The sequence below is a fragment of the Coffea arabica genome, chromosome 2e (genome assembly GCF_036785885.1).
Source record: "Coffea arabica cultivar ET-39 chromosome 2e, Coffea Arabica ET-39 HiFi, whole genome shotgun sequence".
Classification (NCBI taxonomy): domain Eukaryota; kingdom Viridiplantae; phylum Streptophyta; class Magnoliopsida; order Gentianales; family Rubiaceae; genus Coffea; species Coffea arabica.
The window spans coordinates 59,168,839-59,184,697 of NC_092313.1; the positions used below are offsets into that span (position 1 = coordinate 59,168,839).

General features: G+C 37.1%; 1 protein-coding gene across 3 annotated transcripts; it reads right to left on the bottom strand.

Annotated features, from left to right (window-relative positions):
• Positions 1-1,549: 1,549 nt before the first annotated feature.
• Positions 1,550-15,100, bottom strand: LOC113739937 (protein FAR1-RELATED SEQUENCE 3). 3 transcript variants are annotated; one of them, XR_003460345.2, is made up of 7 exons: positions 14,740-15,100; positions 10,214-12,607; positions 10,015-10,098; positions 8,255-8,404; positions 6,801-7,060; positions 4,962-5,076; positions 1,550-1,976 (listed from the first exon to the last, which is right to left on the bottom strand). XR_003460345.2 is itself a non-coding variant. In XM_072080618.1 (6 exons), the coding sequence occupies exons 2-5, from the start codon at positions 12,452-12,454 to the stop codon at positions 4,966-4,968; spliced, it is 2,586 nt and encodes an 861-aa protein (XP_071936719.1). In that variant the 5' UTR covers positions 12,455-12,607; positions 14,740-15,096; the 3' UTR covers positions 1,550-1,976; positions 4,962-4,965. The 3 variants fall into 3 exon arrangements, 1 of the variants encoding a protein (XP_071936719.1); XR_003460346.2 differs by having other exon boundaries at positions 10,214-13,558; XM_072080618.1 differs by lacking the exon at positions 6,801-7,060 and having other exon boundaries at positions 14,740-15,096.
• Positions 15,101-15,859: the final 759 nt, after the last annotated feature.

Here is a 15,859-nt window from a genome sequence, read left to right on the forward strand (position 1 = left end):
CTTCAATGATTACGATGATGATGATGAGAGGCAGGAGCATGAGGATGACTGTGGCCGTGGCCCATCACTCCCAGTAGGCCAAGAATGTTCGTTCTCAAGGCCCTTCGTGATTCTTGATTTGATATGGAACTTGGGGTTTGTATTGGTGGCTGCCTTTGTGCTTTTGACTACCGTCACCGAGAGACCCACCACCCCTTTTAGGCTTTGGATTGGTGGCTATGCTCTGCAGTGCCTTTTGCATGTGGGCTTTGTTTGGCTTCACTCTCAAAACAGCCATTTTTATATTCATCATTTCCACGGTGCTGGTAGTGGGGAAGTTGCAGTAGTAGCCGATAATGGCAGACAGAGGGAGAGATAGTGGTGAAAGTAAACCGTTTGGTCAAAATTATTTTTCGCTCCATTTTACCGAGTGGAACACAGTTCATTGTGGACAAAAATGCCCTTGGTATTTCGGTGTGCGTTTCACGTGGTCGTAGATTCCATCAGTATTAACTGCTGATTTTGACAAAAGATCTAATATTTTGTACTTTGGATAGATCGGGAGCCAAAAATTTACTTTTAATTGTTTGAGAACCAAAAGTTCATCCGGCTAATAGTTTGAGGGCCACTGGGACTCTTTGCCCTATTTTTTACTATAATAAAATAATGTTTTATAGAAAACAGTAATCATTATTACATACAGCCCTTTTGTAAATTGTAAGTAACATGAAGTGGTTCTCCATTTGTTGCTAATAGCTTATTCAATTTTAAGCTTTCTTCAAATATTTGATCCACAATTTCGTCTACTAACAAGTAAGTCATGCCTATACTTTCTTTTGAATTTCTTTTGAATTGGCTGACCTCTTTATGTCACTTCATCTTTTATTGTGGCCGACAACCCTTTGAATATTTGTACTTTCTTTGAAATTTATATTTCATTTGGATCTTGTGCATATGATCCACCAAATGGTCATATTCTATAGTGAATTCTAAAGAATTTGCAATCTCCTTTAATTTCTCTTGTTTTGCTTGTTTATTCTTAAAATAGTCCATTTATTGTTTAAACATTTTTTGGATCTTCCATCGTTCTTGTAAACAAGGTGCAAATCCTGATAGTGAAAAATGGAATTGGGAACTAAATTTTCTTTGTAAAATAACCAAGTGGTGGCCGACAGAGATCAAAGGTGGCTGACCGCCACCTGAGGAAGTTGCAGCAACGAAGTCAGATTGGTTTTGGGAGATGAACAGTTTTGAAATTTTCATTTCGACCCACAAAAATTTTAAAAACTCTAATTTGACCACAGAAATGTTTATTATTATTGATAAAAGAAACGAAAAAAGAAAAAGAAAACTTGTATACTTCACCGTTGGACCGCACTGTTAGTGTAGTCAGTTTCACCTAGTTCCACTTAAACCCAAAAAGGCGGGAAGAAAAGAGGGGGGGGGGGGGGGGGGGGAGGAGAGGGGGAGGGGGGGGGTTGTATATGCGGGTGGCTTGCTAGAAGTGCTTAACCACAAGGTGTAAATGGAATTTGCCCCAAAAATAAAATAAAATAAAATAAAACAGGGATTGAAGGAAACTGAATTTGCATAAATTTGGCTAAATCTGTACCAACTTCATCAGTTACACTACACGGAGGATGACCTCACTATCTACAAATAACCAGACCTATACTACAATCTAATGCTAACCTCAAATATTCTGCAACCAAGCTTGGACTAGGTTTTCAGAAATTCCATATACAAATGTTTCCATAAAGTTTCTTACAGTCAAAAGATAGGTTACGCAGCTAGAAACTGAGTTAGACAACCTGTGACTAGAATTAGAATAAACAGCAGGGATTGAACCGGATGAAAGCACACGAGCGATTACAGCAAAATGAGCAACTGCATTAGGACAATGCATATCTTTTCGTCTTCGTGCGCAGCAGAAGCTCTTTCACCTCGTCACTTTGCTTGTGGTAGATAATCAACAATCACTCAAAGGTCTTCTGCACCTATAAAATATCATCTCTTCATGTCAACAAACAATATTTCTTATAATGCTATGAGAGGATAGGAAATTAATTGACTGATGCAGCAGCGAAATAAGCAAGGTGTCAAGGTCATAGACATAATAATTTTAGCTATCAAAATAAACCTTGTCATAATAGACCTTTTATCCACAATCAATCAAAAGCAGTTACTTGAGATATTGAAAATTTAGCAATTGCCCAAGGAAGTGACCCATATCATGCACGTAGAACTGCAAGAGAGTGACATCACATTCACATGCTACTGAGTATAACACGAAAAATCCTCCAGCGGCCTGCTAGAATGGACCTCAAAAGTCAACGTTTCATCTGACAAAACACAATATTTAACAGGTTTAGAAGCTATCTCCACAGACCTAAACATGCTTTGATTTTTCCCTGCTGCTTTACACAAGCACTAGCGGGGAGACATTAATACTTCTTCATATTATTTAAGGACGGCCACATGAAGCACCAGCGGGGAGACTACAGTTTCTGTTCTCTGCATGCAAGATTTAATCCTGTGTTCAAGACGTACACAAAATGTTGAGCATACCAACATTACAGAAACTGCATTCTAGTGGAAGGTCCAAAGAACTATTAAAAAACACAAAAGCTCCATGTCTAAACAGGACTTTCCATGAAAAGCAAGACATCCTGCTTGACTTCCAAATGCTTCTGAATCCTATCTTTTCATTCCAAAGCAATGTTATGTATGCATTAAATGGACTTCCTAACATTTTATAGCACTAATATCAGTCTAATTCCAGCCTCAGGTCACATACTGTAGGCTCAACAGGAGTTTTAAGTCAAAAATCATAAGACCTTCCATGCTGCGAAACCAAGCATCTCCCAACTTTGGATTACATGGGCACCTGGGAGATGTGTTCCCAGGAAGAAATAAATGGTTTGGCATGAAAACAATAAATGAATGCCTGCTCTCCTTGTTTTTGTTAACTTATGATCCATTGAGTGACAAGATCATTGAGTGTCATGACAAAACTAAAAGGACTGAGGCTTTGATCACGCTTCAAAAGCAAAGAGATTAGAATGAGAGGATAAAAAACAAAGAGAGGAAGAGAGCTGGAGGCGAAGTCGGAAAATGATAACAGAAATGGATGACAAAGTAGCCAGGATGAACAGCTGCGCAAAATTACTAAACCTGAAAAGGAAAAAGTTGTTCAAATGCAGAATTTTCTCACATAAAATATAACATCAACCTAAGCAGTTTTCCTTTCTGATTACGACTACACAAACAAGAAAACCTAAGCTGACAGCAGAAACTAAGAGCTGGAAACTGTTGCCTTGATATCAGAGTGAGAGAGATTTAGTGCCACCATTGTTATACTTGTGCAGCAATTTTCGCTATGAAGTACCAGCCAAGTGAAATCCCTTTTCCTCAACAACTAAACTTGCTAATTCCAGCAAGAAATCTACTTTCTTAATGCTTTGGACTATCAAACTGCCCAGAAAAACAAAAGCTACTATGACCTTTTATAGAGCGGTATCATAAGGATTAAAGTCCCAAGACACAACAAACACCACACGCATGCAAGATCCTATCAGCTATCTGTTTCCCTTCATAACTTCACATACAAAGGTTTTTCCAACAGATGCAACTTCCAGTAAAACTTCATAATCCCAGAAATTCCAGAATGACGGAATAGGCTTTCAATAATTAACTTATGAAGCTTTAATAATCAGAATAATATTCATCTTAATCAAGCTTTGTATTCGTATAACACAAATAAGTAGGCCAGTAAATATTTGAGAAGGCAACTTCCCTCTTACAATACATATATACCTCCCACTTTAACAAGATCCAGACATCTTATAAAATCCCTATGTGAGGTCCAAGATTCTAGTCCTCCTCCCAATATACAATGCATTTGACCCAAAAAGAAAAACCATGGAAATCAGGCTTTGGCCTTGTGGACATAAAGACTAGGCAGTCCCATGTTCAGATTGTTACTTGTAGTCTATATACCAAATTACGTCTAATCTCTGAATTTTATCCTGCAAATGCATATATTCCATAGTATTAATCTGATGGTTAACATAAAGAAAAAATCTGGAAATGGAAACAAATTACAAATTTAATCAAAACTATCACAGAACAGGTCTTAGTTCCACACTAAAAAATTATTGCTGAGATTCAACATTTAACATAGTTTCAGTACTTGACAGGGCTATAAATGATACTGATCCATGTTGCCTCACCAAGATAAGATTAAATGGAATCATAACTCCCCATCTATCAACGTAAGTTGGTTAAAAAACTGCTCTCAAAGATATCACAATAAACTCATTCTAATGGTACAGCAGGAATTAATGGCTATTCACGAAAGAAAGATGGTTTGCTTATAAGTAAATTAACCTTTAGGACACTTGACGAATTCAAAGCTCACCCAGGAAGGTTTAAGAGATGAATGTAGAAAGCCTAGTATCAGAGTAGAGTTCAACCTAGATACACCCTTAAACCGAGGTACTTGACATAGCTAAGATAATCAGAGTGATTCAAATGCTAAACTTTCAATTACTCAGGCCACTCTGTCATGTTAGATCCTGTGACAAATCCTTGAAATCTTACTGAACTTGTTTCTATTTCTGCAAATTTACTTGCAGGCAAGTTTTAAATTACTTGTGTATGAATTGCTAAAATATCTTGCAGTCCTCTTCACATAATGCAAAATTTCTTTTATCAATTATGCCCTTCAAGAGCAATATGTCTGTCCAAATCCCCAAATAAGATGATGGAGCAGCATGTCAACTAGCACATAGAATTCTAGTTGTAGAGGGAAAGTTACATGGGATGAAAAATTCATCCAGATCAGACAAAAGCTATCTGCAGTGCCCAAGCAACCGTAACACTAGGTAGACAATTGGCCTAGCTTTTGGCAAGTAATAAAACTGCTCCCAAAAGAAACTCTAGCAATGAAATAGAAGGAACTTGCAGAGAACGCTACTTACAAACTCAAAGTTGCTCACGGATGTAAGCCATTGATCGCAACATGGAATTTAACGTGTCTTTTGAGACTTGAAATTTCACTTCTGTTTCACCAGTAGTTGTCATGGTATCCTGGAGCTGACATGCATAAAAATAACAGAATATTTAATTTGGATATTAAAATATTATTCATAACATGATGTGAAGAATCACTCAATATCAAAAGGGAAATAAACAGGGAAATAAAGTTATTTGGTGCATATCTTATAGCGGCCTAGATTTTTGTTTCACGCAATTTCTGTGTCAACTTAGTTGATAAACTCATTTTATATTTTATTTTTTTTCCGTTTCGTTGAGAAGGCGATGATTTTGTTAAGAGGCAGCAAGAGGGAACAAAATAAGATAAACAAGTAGTTATCTTATACAATGAGGAGCCCTAGTAATTAGTGGAGGCCATTTATCTGAAAGCAAAAGGGTGTCTCAGAATTGACATTTTTAAGTTTTTTCTAATATTCTTGCTCCTCTTTGAAACAAGGTCCAGCAGATAAGTTGTACTATTAATCTCCTCCTGAAATCTTAACCACCTGCCAAGAACCGTCGAAATTCTAGCAATTAATAGTGTCAAGCCACCATTCTCAAGGATTTCACTTCTCAATCCTCCCACCCAACTTTCACACCTATACGCAATGGGACTGCAGAAGGATTTCACCAGTAGTAGCACCCTACATACTTTCAATTCGTCCCAACTTTTACACCTATTACACAAGGGGACCGCAAAAGGCAGCCCTGATGAATTCTACTACCACGGTTCACTGGTTATTGTTGACTGTTGTTTATCATGCAGTAAACGATCAACTATGACCTTAGATTTACTACCAACTATAAAGCATCAAAATCTTCATGAGCGAGTCTTTTAAGGCTAACAATTTCTTCCTCTCTACTTTGTTGACCTATATGAAAGACAGAACTGCATGTAGGAAATATGTTTGTCCTTAATTATACCAACTTCTACTATGTACAGATGTCAAAATAAACAAACAAGAAAAAACACAATATTGTACAGTTCACAGAGTGACAAGAATCCTTGATGTCCAAAACCTAACATCGTAACACCAAGATCTCAATTTTCAAAATCAAGAAGTCGACCTATTATGTTATTGTGTCAAGTTATATGCAAAATTGAACATTGGAATATCCAAGAAAAAGAGTGTTCTCCAACATTTAGTCATGTTTGTTCTTGATGCAAAATATTATTAATTCCACAGGACTTCAATAGTCTCAGGATTAATAGTTTATGAATGCAGTTGTACTCAGTTTCCTCTGAATTTGAGGTTCCTATATTTTTTCAAGCCCCTCATTTTGTGTTACATCCAATTACCACCAAATAATATGTTATTTCTATTTTGTGTGTTTATAGATAAGTAAATGATTCCAATAGCTTTTATCCAGTTTCCCTGAATCCTATAAATAATCAAGTCCCAAAACCATAAATTCAATTTGAATTTAAAATTAGTCCAAGGTTTCTGCTCGTCATTCTGTGAACCCTTGAGCCAAATTCTTGTGAAAAGAACAAATCATGTGGCAGATGTCTAGCACTATTGACCATCAAGGTTCTATTGTCTCAACTACACAGGTTCAAGTTCTTCATCCCAAAGATCTCAGCCTTTCTGTGTTCATTACGCAGAAACTCATTGACTAGGGTAAACACTTCTGAGCACTTAAAATTTTAGATGCATCTTTGGACAATGTACAAAATTTTAACACTATTAATACAAACAAGGACATAAGATTTGGAAAATGTCACAAAAAAGGAGAAAGTTGAACTCTAAAGCAAAAGTGTTCATTTGTCTTGGCATGCTTACAACTCAGAATTGATACAGAAAATTTCAAACCGTGCTTTGCTAGGCAGGTTTTGTGCCTGTGTTTATTATTGCACATCATATAAGGGCTTCATAACAAGTACGGCACATAGGTATTCAATTTGTGACTTCGCTGCAGCATAGCATATGATAAAGCTGCTGTACAAGTGACTTTCATCTGCTGTCACAGCTTCATAGCCAAGATTCTCTATGACACAAAACATTTGCCTGGAGATCAAGTACTCAGTCTTCAAAACTGTTTCCTACGAGATCAATGGACCAGGTTATGTTACGATGGCAATAATCATAAATAAACTTCCACTCTCTTTTTGTGGGAAGGCTGAGACACCTAATCCCTGCAGCATTAATTCATTTTCATTAAATGTCTGCAACTTATTTGCTTGTAAATGTCTCTTTTGCTGCATACTTACTCTGTAAGACAAAGGCATCTCAACTTCTCTACACAACATACCAATTTTTTATATCCATAAAATGCTGCATTTAGACCTTAACACTCTAAGGCACTTAATAAAGCAATTTCCTAAAAAGTTTAGAGTCTATGGGCAAACTTATATTCACCAACGAGCCTAGATTTGGTGCTCAAAGGAAAAAAAAAACTGTTATCAGAGCAAATACAGCACCATGACAACTTGCATGGAAGTAACATTTAAGGACAGATTGAGAAACAAAAAAGCTGCTATTGCAGCTGCTGGAAGAAAATCAAAATGTTATCATTCATGATGGTGATGTACAGTTGAAAACTTCTCATCATCCAACTCTCCAAGTATTTTTGGAGAAGGGAATCATTGAAATAAACAATAAAGATGACATGTCAGCAGAGCACAGCATGGAGCAAGATGATAAGGATGCTGATCTGCTTCTGAGACAAGGACCTGTAACTGGAAGATTGTCTCATGTACAACAATCCCAGTTATACGTTGCTGTATACCTTTTTTTGGAAAGAAATTTCCATGAACCTCATGATACAGATGGAAACATGTCCCAATGTACATCCTCATGGAAGAGAATTACAATAGTAGAACTGTAGGAACAACAATTCTTATACATGTTCAGTAATTACAATGCTCGGGTTGTCATCATGCAAAATCAAGCCTGGTTCTGCAAGCAATCTCAGTGTAAGTATCAGACATCTCATCTATCTCATGTCCAACTTCCAAAATCAAATATAAACATTCTAGAACCTTTACTATCCTTCTTGAATATTTTGTATAAAATCTTCCTCAATTCTATTCAGCACTCAGTGAATACCTTTAACAACAAACTTTATGCTCTGTTTTACCAAAGGCATGCAGGACCACCAGGCATCTATATTGGCTTCTACTAATTTACAATTTGGCACCCAAAGGAAAAAAAAAAAGCATAAAAAGGGTAGCCACATAGAAGAGAAACTTAAATCATTCCATTGTTTTTTGATTTCAAGAATTTATAAAGCTAACCTTCAAATTGATGACAGCAACCCTATTAGCTGGCGCAGAAAGCTGTTGACTAATATATGTCATGGATTTCAACATTGGTTCCAGTGTGACCTTTGTAAGTCTAAACTGCACATCTGTTTCTCCTGAAGGAGTCTTACCATAATCTTGCAGCTGCAACATAATCAAGACAGAAATGCAGATTAATGTTAATTGATATGTAGAACAAATCAAAAGCAATGCATCCAGTACATATTCACCCTGTCAAATACATGATAGTCAAAACCAATGGGAACAAATCATCGTGTCAACATTTTAAGGTCGTCACAAAATTCATAGCCTAAGAGCAGACAACCTCTGATGCACTTGCCAATTTCAAGCAGCAGCACCCACTAGACGTTAGTTATGGCCAACAGATCTTATACAGCCAATTAATCAGCCTCTTACTCCATTTTATTATTTTGTGCAAGAAACATGTCTAGAATTGTTGTATACCTCTTCAAAAATTAACATGCTACAGCAACTAGGATAAATTTCACTTGATAACATGCTACAACAACTAGGATAAATTTCACCTTGTAAAATTCTACACGTATGATGTATAAGACTACACAAAAATGCACAACAACATTGTATTAGTAACGAATCAACAGCTATTGATATACCTGTAAATATGTTTCAATTACATACAAAAGGACTTATTAGATGAGCAAAGGGAGATATGTCATCTCATGCATAAGAGCCTGGGTTATACAATAAGACACCTTTCATGTGTTAATGTCCTTGAGATACTGATCCTGATTCTCTAACATTTGACACAATGGAGCATCAGTTTAAAGTTGAATCCAACTGCACCAATGCTTTTTGAACCGTAAGAAAGTAAGACTGTAAATGGTTATGTCTTTTGATTTTTAGCATGAATGAGTATAAACTGTTATACCTTTCAACTTTCAGTATGAATAACAGGTCCTGATTCAGAGAGCAAAGATGAAAAGAAGGAAAGAAGGTAACTTTTGCAATTCCACCGAATTATACCTAGCTGTTACAGAGCAATTTTTCCAATCATCTAGGTCAACTAGGATGTATTACTAGTAATGCTCCATTAGAATTCTAGGTGTTTGAAGGCAGTTTTGTAATGCCAACAGATGTTAAGTGCTGAAGGCACGAGTCATCCTAGGCAAGTTAAAAGTATCAAGGCTTTTGTCCAATCAAATCAAACTTATGCTGTTAAGGTCAAATTTGGCTGCCTACGCTTAAGGGTTCAAGTCCAGTTTGGCTTTCACATTTATTAGCTTTATCTTTCTTATTTATTAGGATTTCTAAGCATCAAATTTAGTCCTAAAGGTACTTATATTCTTTTTTTTTTTCTATATATATGTCAGTTGCAGTACATTAGTAGAGATGAATGACACAGAACTTTGTTGAATTGAATTTATTATCCAGTGCTGTCCTTCTTAGAGAACTGAAAGTAGCTTTGCCTTTTAGGTCTTCCCCAAGGAAATCTAGGTGGCATCCCTAGAATTTCTTACTTCAAGTCCTTATTTTCAAAGTTCTTGCTTCTATGTCTAAAGTTAATTCTGATTTCTCAAAGTTTCTACTTCTAGATCTTATTGTTCCCTCTCCTATCTTCTGATTTGTGAAGATTTTTACAACTGCATCCTAAAAATCAACTTATCCATAATTGCTAATTGGCGCACTATCATGTCCACTTTTCCTTCTAATAACAGCAGAAAAAACAGCAGTCTCCCAAGCTAGAGTCTAAGTCCAGGGACAAGAGATCAAACCTTCAGATTAATGACAGCTACTTTATTGGCCGGATCTGTGTTTTCTATAACCCATGTCATAGACTTAAAACAAGTGAGAACAACCTGCATGCATGAAATGAAGTACTTAAGAGAACGAGTTGAAATAATCCACATTAGTTGTGCTTTTAATTGTTAACAAAATTTTGATAAAATAAACTGTAAAGGCGCCAGTACACACAGAACTATCAGAAGGGCTTCCTTCATGGTTAATAGTCACAGGACCCGTGGATGGTTGATTCGAATCAGCAAGAGGGACACCAACGTCATTCAGGTTCAAGCAATGTGGCAACATATCTGACCATGGCCGCAGAGGTGGACACGCATTAGAAGTTGGTAAAGGTGTCTTCTTATTAATCTCATCCTGAAAATGCCCACTCCCTTGAGATGAAGGAGGTCTAACTTTGGCAACATTCTTCTTCACCACAGCAATCTTTCTTGCACCTTCCCTTAATGCACCCAATGCAGTACAATAGGTCTCTGAAGAAATTGCCCCTTCCTCTGCATACTTCAGTGCTTCCCTACATAGATTGTTGAAACGAGACGTTAGAGACTCCATACTCTGCGTATCTGCACCTCTGTCATCAGATCCAAGTCTGGCAGTCCTCGTCCATCTCTTCAGTATATAACAGGCTGGAAGCTTAAGCACATTTGTCACAGTAAAAACAGTCAAAATGTGTCTACAGACAATGCCTGAGTACTCAAACATCTGACAGCTACAATCTGCTTTCACATCAGAAATATCCAATGTGACAATATATGCTTTGTCATCATGCTCATATTTTGCAACCCTAAACTTGCTTATCACACCATCACCATCTATTTTATTGGCGGTGTAAACAAAAGTTTCAACAAGTTCTTCTTGGAACTTCGCAAAAATCTTTTTTGTATACAGGCTTGCTGCTTGTTGTTCCATTGGTGATGGTGTCTTCAGTTCAGGTGTGGAGCAAAGCGTATCAAAATCTGCTTCTATTTCCCTTTCCAGGGAATTTTCTAAAGCCCTTTCATACTGCTTGAAGAACGTTGGAAGGTTGGTCTGTTGATTCACATACCCATCAAAAAAGGAGTTTATCCCATGGTTTGCTGAAAATGCAGCAAAAAAACAATCGCGAAAATAAACTGGGGCCCACTGCTGGCGAGCATTATATACAGCTTTAAGCCACTCATTTTTCCAGAGATTGTATTTGTCAAGGAGGGAGCTCCATGAAGACTCAAAATCCTCAATTGTCTCAGAAAAATTGATGCAGCTATAAAGTTCTCCATAAAAGGAAGGATGAGCTAAATACACATGAGCCAACCTTTCCTGGCCCTCTCTTAAGATATGCCACTTACAAATGCAGTGACGAGTTTCTGGTAATACCTGATGAACTGCTGCCTTGATGGCTCTATCTTGGTCAGTTGTCATTGAAACAGGAGGATGATTATTCATTGCAGATAACCATGTCCTGAAAACCCATGCGAATGAAGACTCAGACTCATCCAAAATTAAAGCACAACCAAATAACACCATTTGACCATGATGATTGACCCCAGTAAAAGAAGCAAATGGAACCTGAAACTGATTAGGTCTATACATGGTATCAAATATAACTGCATCACCAAAGTGACTGTATGCTGTCCTTGATCTTGCATCAGCCCAGAAAATGTTAGTCATACAATTGTCATCATCAAGCTGTATAGCATAGTAGAAGCCAGGATTCTCAGCCTGCATCTTTTTGAAATAGTTGAGGAGATTATGAGCATCTCTTCCCAGAGTCCTTTTTTGCCCACAGGGTTGAACAAAATTTATGGGCATAAGAGGGCTAAGATTTCTCACTGGAACACTTATTTCTACTGGAGAGACACAACTTGCACGGTGAGTAAGTTCATAATATACGTTATTTCCATTAGTGGAGATCATGAGGTCATTCTGGCTACTAAGTGTCTCTGCTGCACTCGTAGTAGCACCAGCAAAATGCCTTCGAGGTCTGAGATAATGCACCTTTCCAGGATTCACTGTAGAATGGTTGTGATCCTCCACAAATTTAGTCACAATCCAACTATCTGAATTTTTTTTTTCTATCCGAAGCATAGCGTTACAGGTTTCAACATTTTTTCTTTTAAAAACTTCTCTGCAACAAGCAAAATCCCACCTAACAATTGGTCCATCTGGCTTCGAACGGCTGTACTGCCCAACATGTGTGCTAAAACCCACATGCCTTGCATATGCATCATAAAAGCTCTTGGCAGCTTCTTCAGATTCAAACTCCATACCCACATACGGCTTCTCAATTCCATTTTCAACCTGACAGCTTCTCTCGTTTTCAGCAGAATTCCCCGGAAGATTTTTCTTTCTATCATGGTTAATATGAGTGTGCGATTCACCATTTTTTTGCCTCTTCTCTCGGTCTACATGGACAACTTCAACAACTTCATCATCCATTGACCTGAGTGAATGTATCAGGACATTGGCATATTCTCTCACTCACGCATCTATGTCTCACATCTATTCATGTAAAACGAATGGTTGGCGACTAAAATCTTATCCAAGCAACTAAACTTAACAGTGCATCCGACATTTGTCCTCCTGCTTATGCTGAAAGAAACCACTCATAAACAACCGAACAAGAAGCAAAGAGAAGAGAGAAGAAAGAGAGAGTTAGAAAAAAGTTAGTGTCAACTTGCACCCAAGCTGTACCATGAATTTATCAATCCATCCATTGAAGTCAGCATTAAAAATAAGCATGCAGAAATAACCAAATGTTATACATAGGGGCCTTGCAGCCTCCGTCAACATCACCTTCCTTCTCAAGAAGATGAAGCTGAATATGTAGAAGCAGCGGCAAATGCATTAGCAACAGCAAGAGGCCGTGCGGCAGTGTCTTGAGGAATTTTTGCTGTGTGTTTAAGAGTTAATTATGCAACTATAGCCGATTAAGAGTTTACAAGGGAACAACAAATTTTGGTAGCCGGAATAGGAAAAATGTGGAAACACAGTACTATTGCATGCAATCATGTGAACATAGGAAATTCATATGATAAAGCTCAGTAATCAATCCTCTTGAATGCAAATGAAACTTCTCAGAAACTTATATTGCTTTCTTCTTCCTTGTTGGATGAATTCTTTATCCTTTATGAATACCAGAAATTATCAACAAGATGAAAAAGTAAAGACAGATGAGAACTTGTAGGTGAATTAAATATAAATCTGTTAAAGGAAATGCTTTGCACTCTCTCTACATATTTTTAGGCAGTATCAGAAAAGTCAAGATGCTAAAGGAAACATAGAGATCAAGAAATAGGATCTCAAAGCCACAATAATGGCACAGCTTAGAAGTTCAAAGATACATTTTCCATAGATGTCATATAAATCATAAATTGCGCAGATAGCCACCAATTTTTAAGTGAATGCTCCATCTGAAACCCTAAAATCCCACTTCAGTAGCTACCTAAAAAGGTTATCCTCTAGCAAAAGCTTCCAAACCATCCGACAGTGGAGGACAGCATGACAATACTCCCACTAGCAGACTTGACAACATTCATACATCTGCAGTAAGAGTTAGTAAGGTCCTCCAATAGTACAAGAGATAATCAGAATCTAGTACAATAAGTACTATTGTTCATACAAAGTCTTTGATTTGAAAGAATTCTTGAAGTAGAATCTAGTCCAATGAGAATTATTGTTCATACAAAGTCTTTGATGTTCAAGACATCTTCCACAAATGCTTCTTCAGAGGGAAAGAAAGAGAAGGATCGGAAAATCATAAACATGGGGAGTTTAAAGAGATTCATGCAGGACCAGCAGATTTGCTCAAATGTCGTAATTTTTCTTTTAAGTGTTTTAAGTTGAACCTCTCTCTTTTGGTGCGAGAGTTTACACTGCATCTGGAAATATATTTGTACAAGACAGTATACGCTATGGTTGTAGTTGCATCTCTAACCGAAGAAACAAAAAATAACCAGACAGAAGGCTATCCTTAATATAGCTTTCCTGTAGTGACCTTACTCCTACAATCCAGAGCAAATTTCTCCCCTTCTCCACCCACCTCACATTACCCTCACCTTATAAACTAGCTAGAACCTTCAACACCACATTAGTGCCTCAGCTCTTCATGCCACCCAATGCTCTTTCTCTAAAGAGTGAGCAAGGGGCTGTACAAAAAATCAGTCAGCTACTTAGCTCCAAAAAGCTGAACCCTACAGTTTTGCTCCCCCTACGCAATCGGCCATCACATCAGTCTACTCTCTCACTAGTCAATCCCATTAAACACAGCCCTCCTTCCACTTCCCCTGAGCCTCGCCAGTCTTCAAATGGAACACCATGCTCCAGACAACCACCATTTCCTATCTAGCCCATTGTGCAAAACCAGCAAATTGATCATAAATTCAAAAAGAAATTTAAAAATTTTTAAAAAGGAAAGAAAGAAATGCTTGTTTTAAGCTAAAATGCTTTCATTCTTTTTATGCTTTCTGTATACTAAACCAATCAAAAGTGGAAAACAGAAAAGGCAAAATATATGAGCATTTCAGTTTCCCTAGTTTCACCCCAAATATCAAGCAAAATAAATTCCTAAAAAGAAAAAAAAAAGCTATAAAAAATCAAAAAGGTAACATTTCTACCTTACACTACAACTGAAACTTCCAATTCTCCATTTCAGACTGAAACCTAGAGTGGAAAAAAGAAAAGCACAGATATTAATGCTGCACTAGAAATAATAGCGAACTCACCAATTACTAATTTACACACACCGAAGTAGGAAATGCACAGAAATAACGTCAATTTGTGAGGAAACCGGTGGTGGTGGTAGCGACGCCGGCGGTGGTCCGGGTGGCGGTTGAGGTTAGCAGAGCTTAGGAAGCCAGGGACCGTCGTCAGGGATCAGGCGCGGGCGCGGGCTCGGGCTCAGAGCGAGAATGAGCTGGGCTAGCTGCTGGCTCGCTCTACAGGCAAATCGGAGTTTTTTACGTTTTCTGGTTTCCGGGTTTCCATTTTAGGGGGCATTTGGTAAAAGGGTATCGGAATGAAGGAATGGAATAAACTCCATAATTGGTGTTTGGTTCACTGGTATGGGAATTGAAATTTTGGAATGATTTCTAAAAATTTAGCATCCCTCCATTCCTTAGTAAAAGGGTGAGTTTTGTCCAAAACCCAAGTGTGATTCCAAAATCTTATAATTACATAATATTTAGTATAATTAATATTTTTATATATTATATATTTATATTTATATTATAATATATACATATATATATAATTTATTATAATTATAAAATTTTATTATAATTATATATTTTATTTTAATATTTTAAATTGATGCTGCAAAAAAGTCACGTGTGTGAATCAGACCCTTGATAAATAGTCAAATGACAATTCAGCCCCGTGTGAATAGATATTTGTGGCAGTTAGTCCTGCATATTCATTTTTGTTAGCATTTGGCCCCTTAACAATAAGAAAAATATCTGCTCACTCGAAGAAGTTTTTCCTCAAACCCCACTCCCAATTGCCAAGCCCACCACATGCCATTTTTTTAAGTGAGAGGTGTTGAATTTAGAATTTCCTACTTATAATCTAGAGGTGTCAAAGAGACCCATTTAATTGAAGTCTACTCATACACACCCATAAATAGTTGGGTATGAGTATCTTAAATTTTACATATATGTATAAATAAAATGGGTATAATTGGGTAAGTGATAACCCACCAAATTCAATTAACCTATTTAACTAGAGATTCGCTAAACTTATTTCTCCACCTCTGCACCGTCAATATTGCTTCTTCAATTTTACTACCAGCTAGAAAATTTTTGAATGTTGCCATGACCTAGTCAAATTCTGCAATTTTCTAAACTT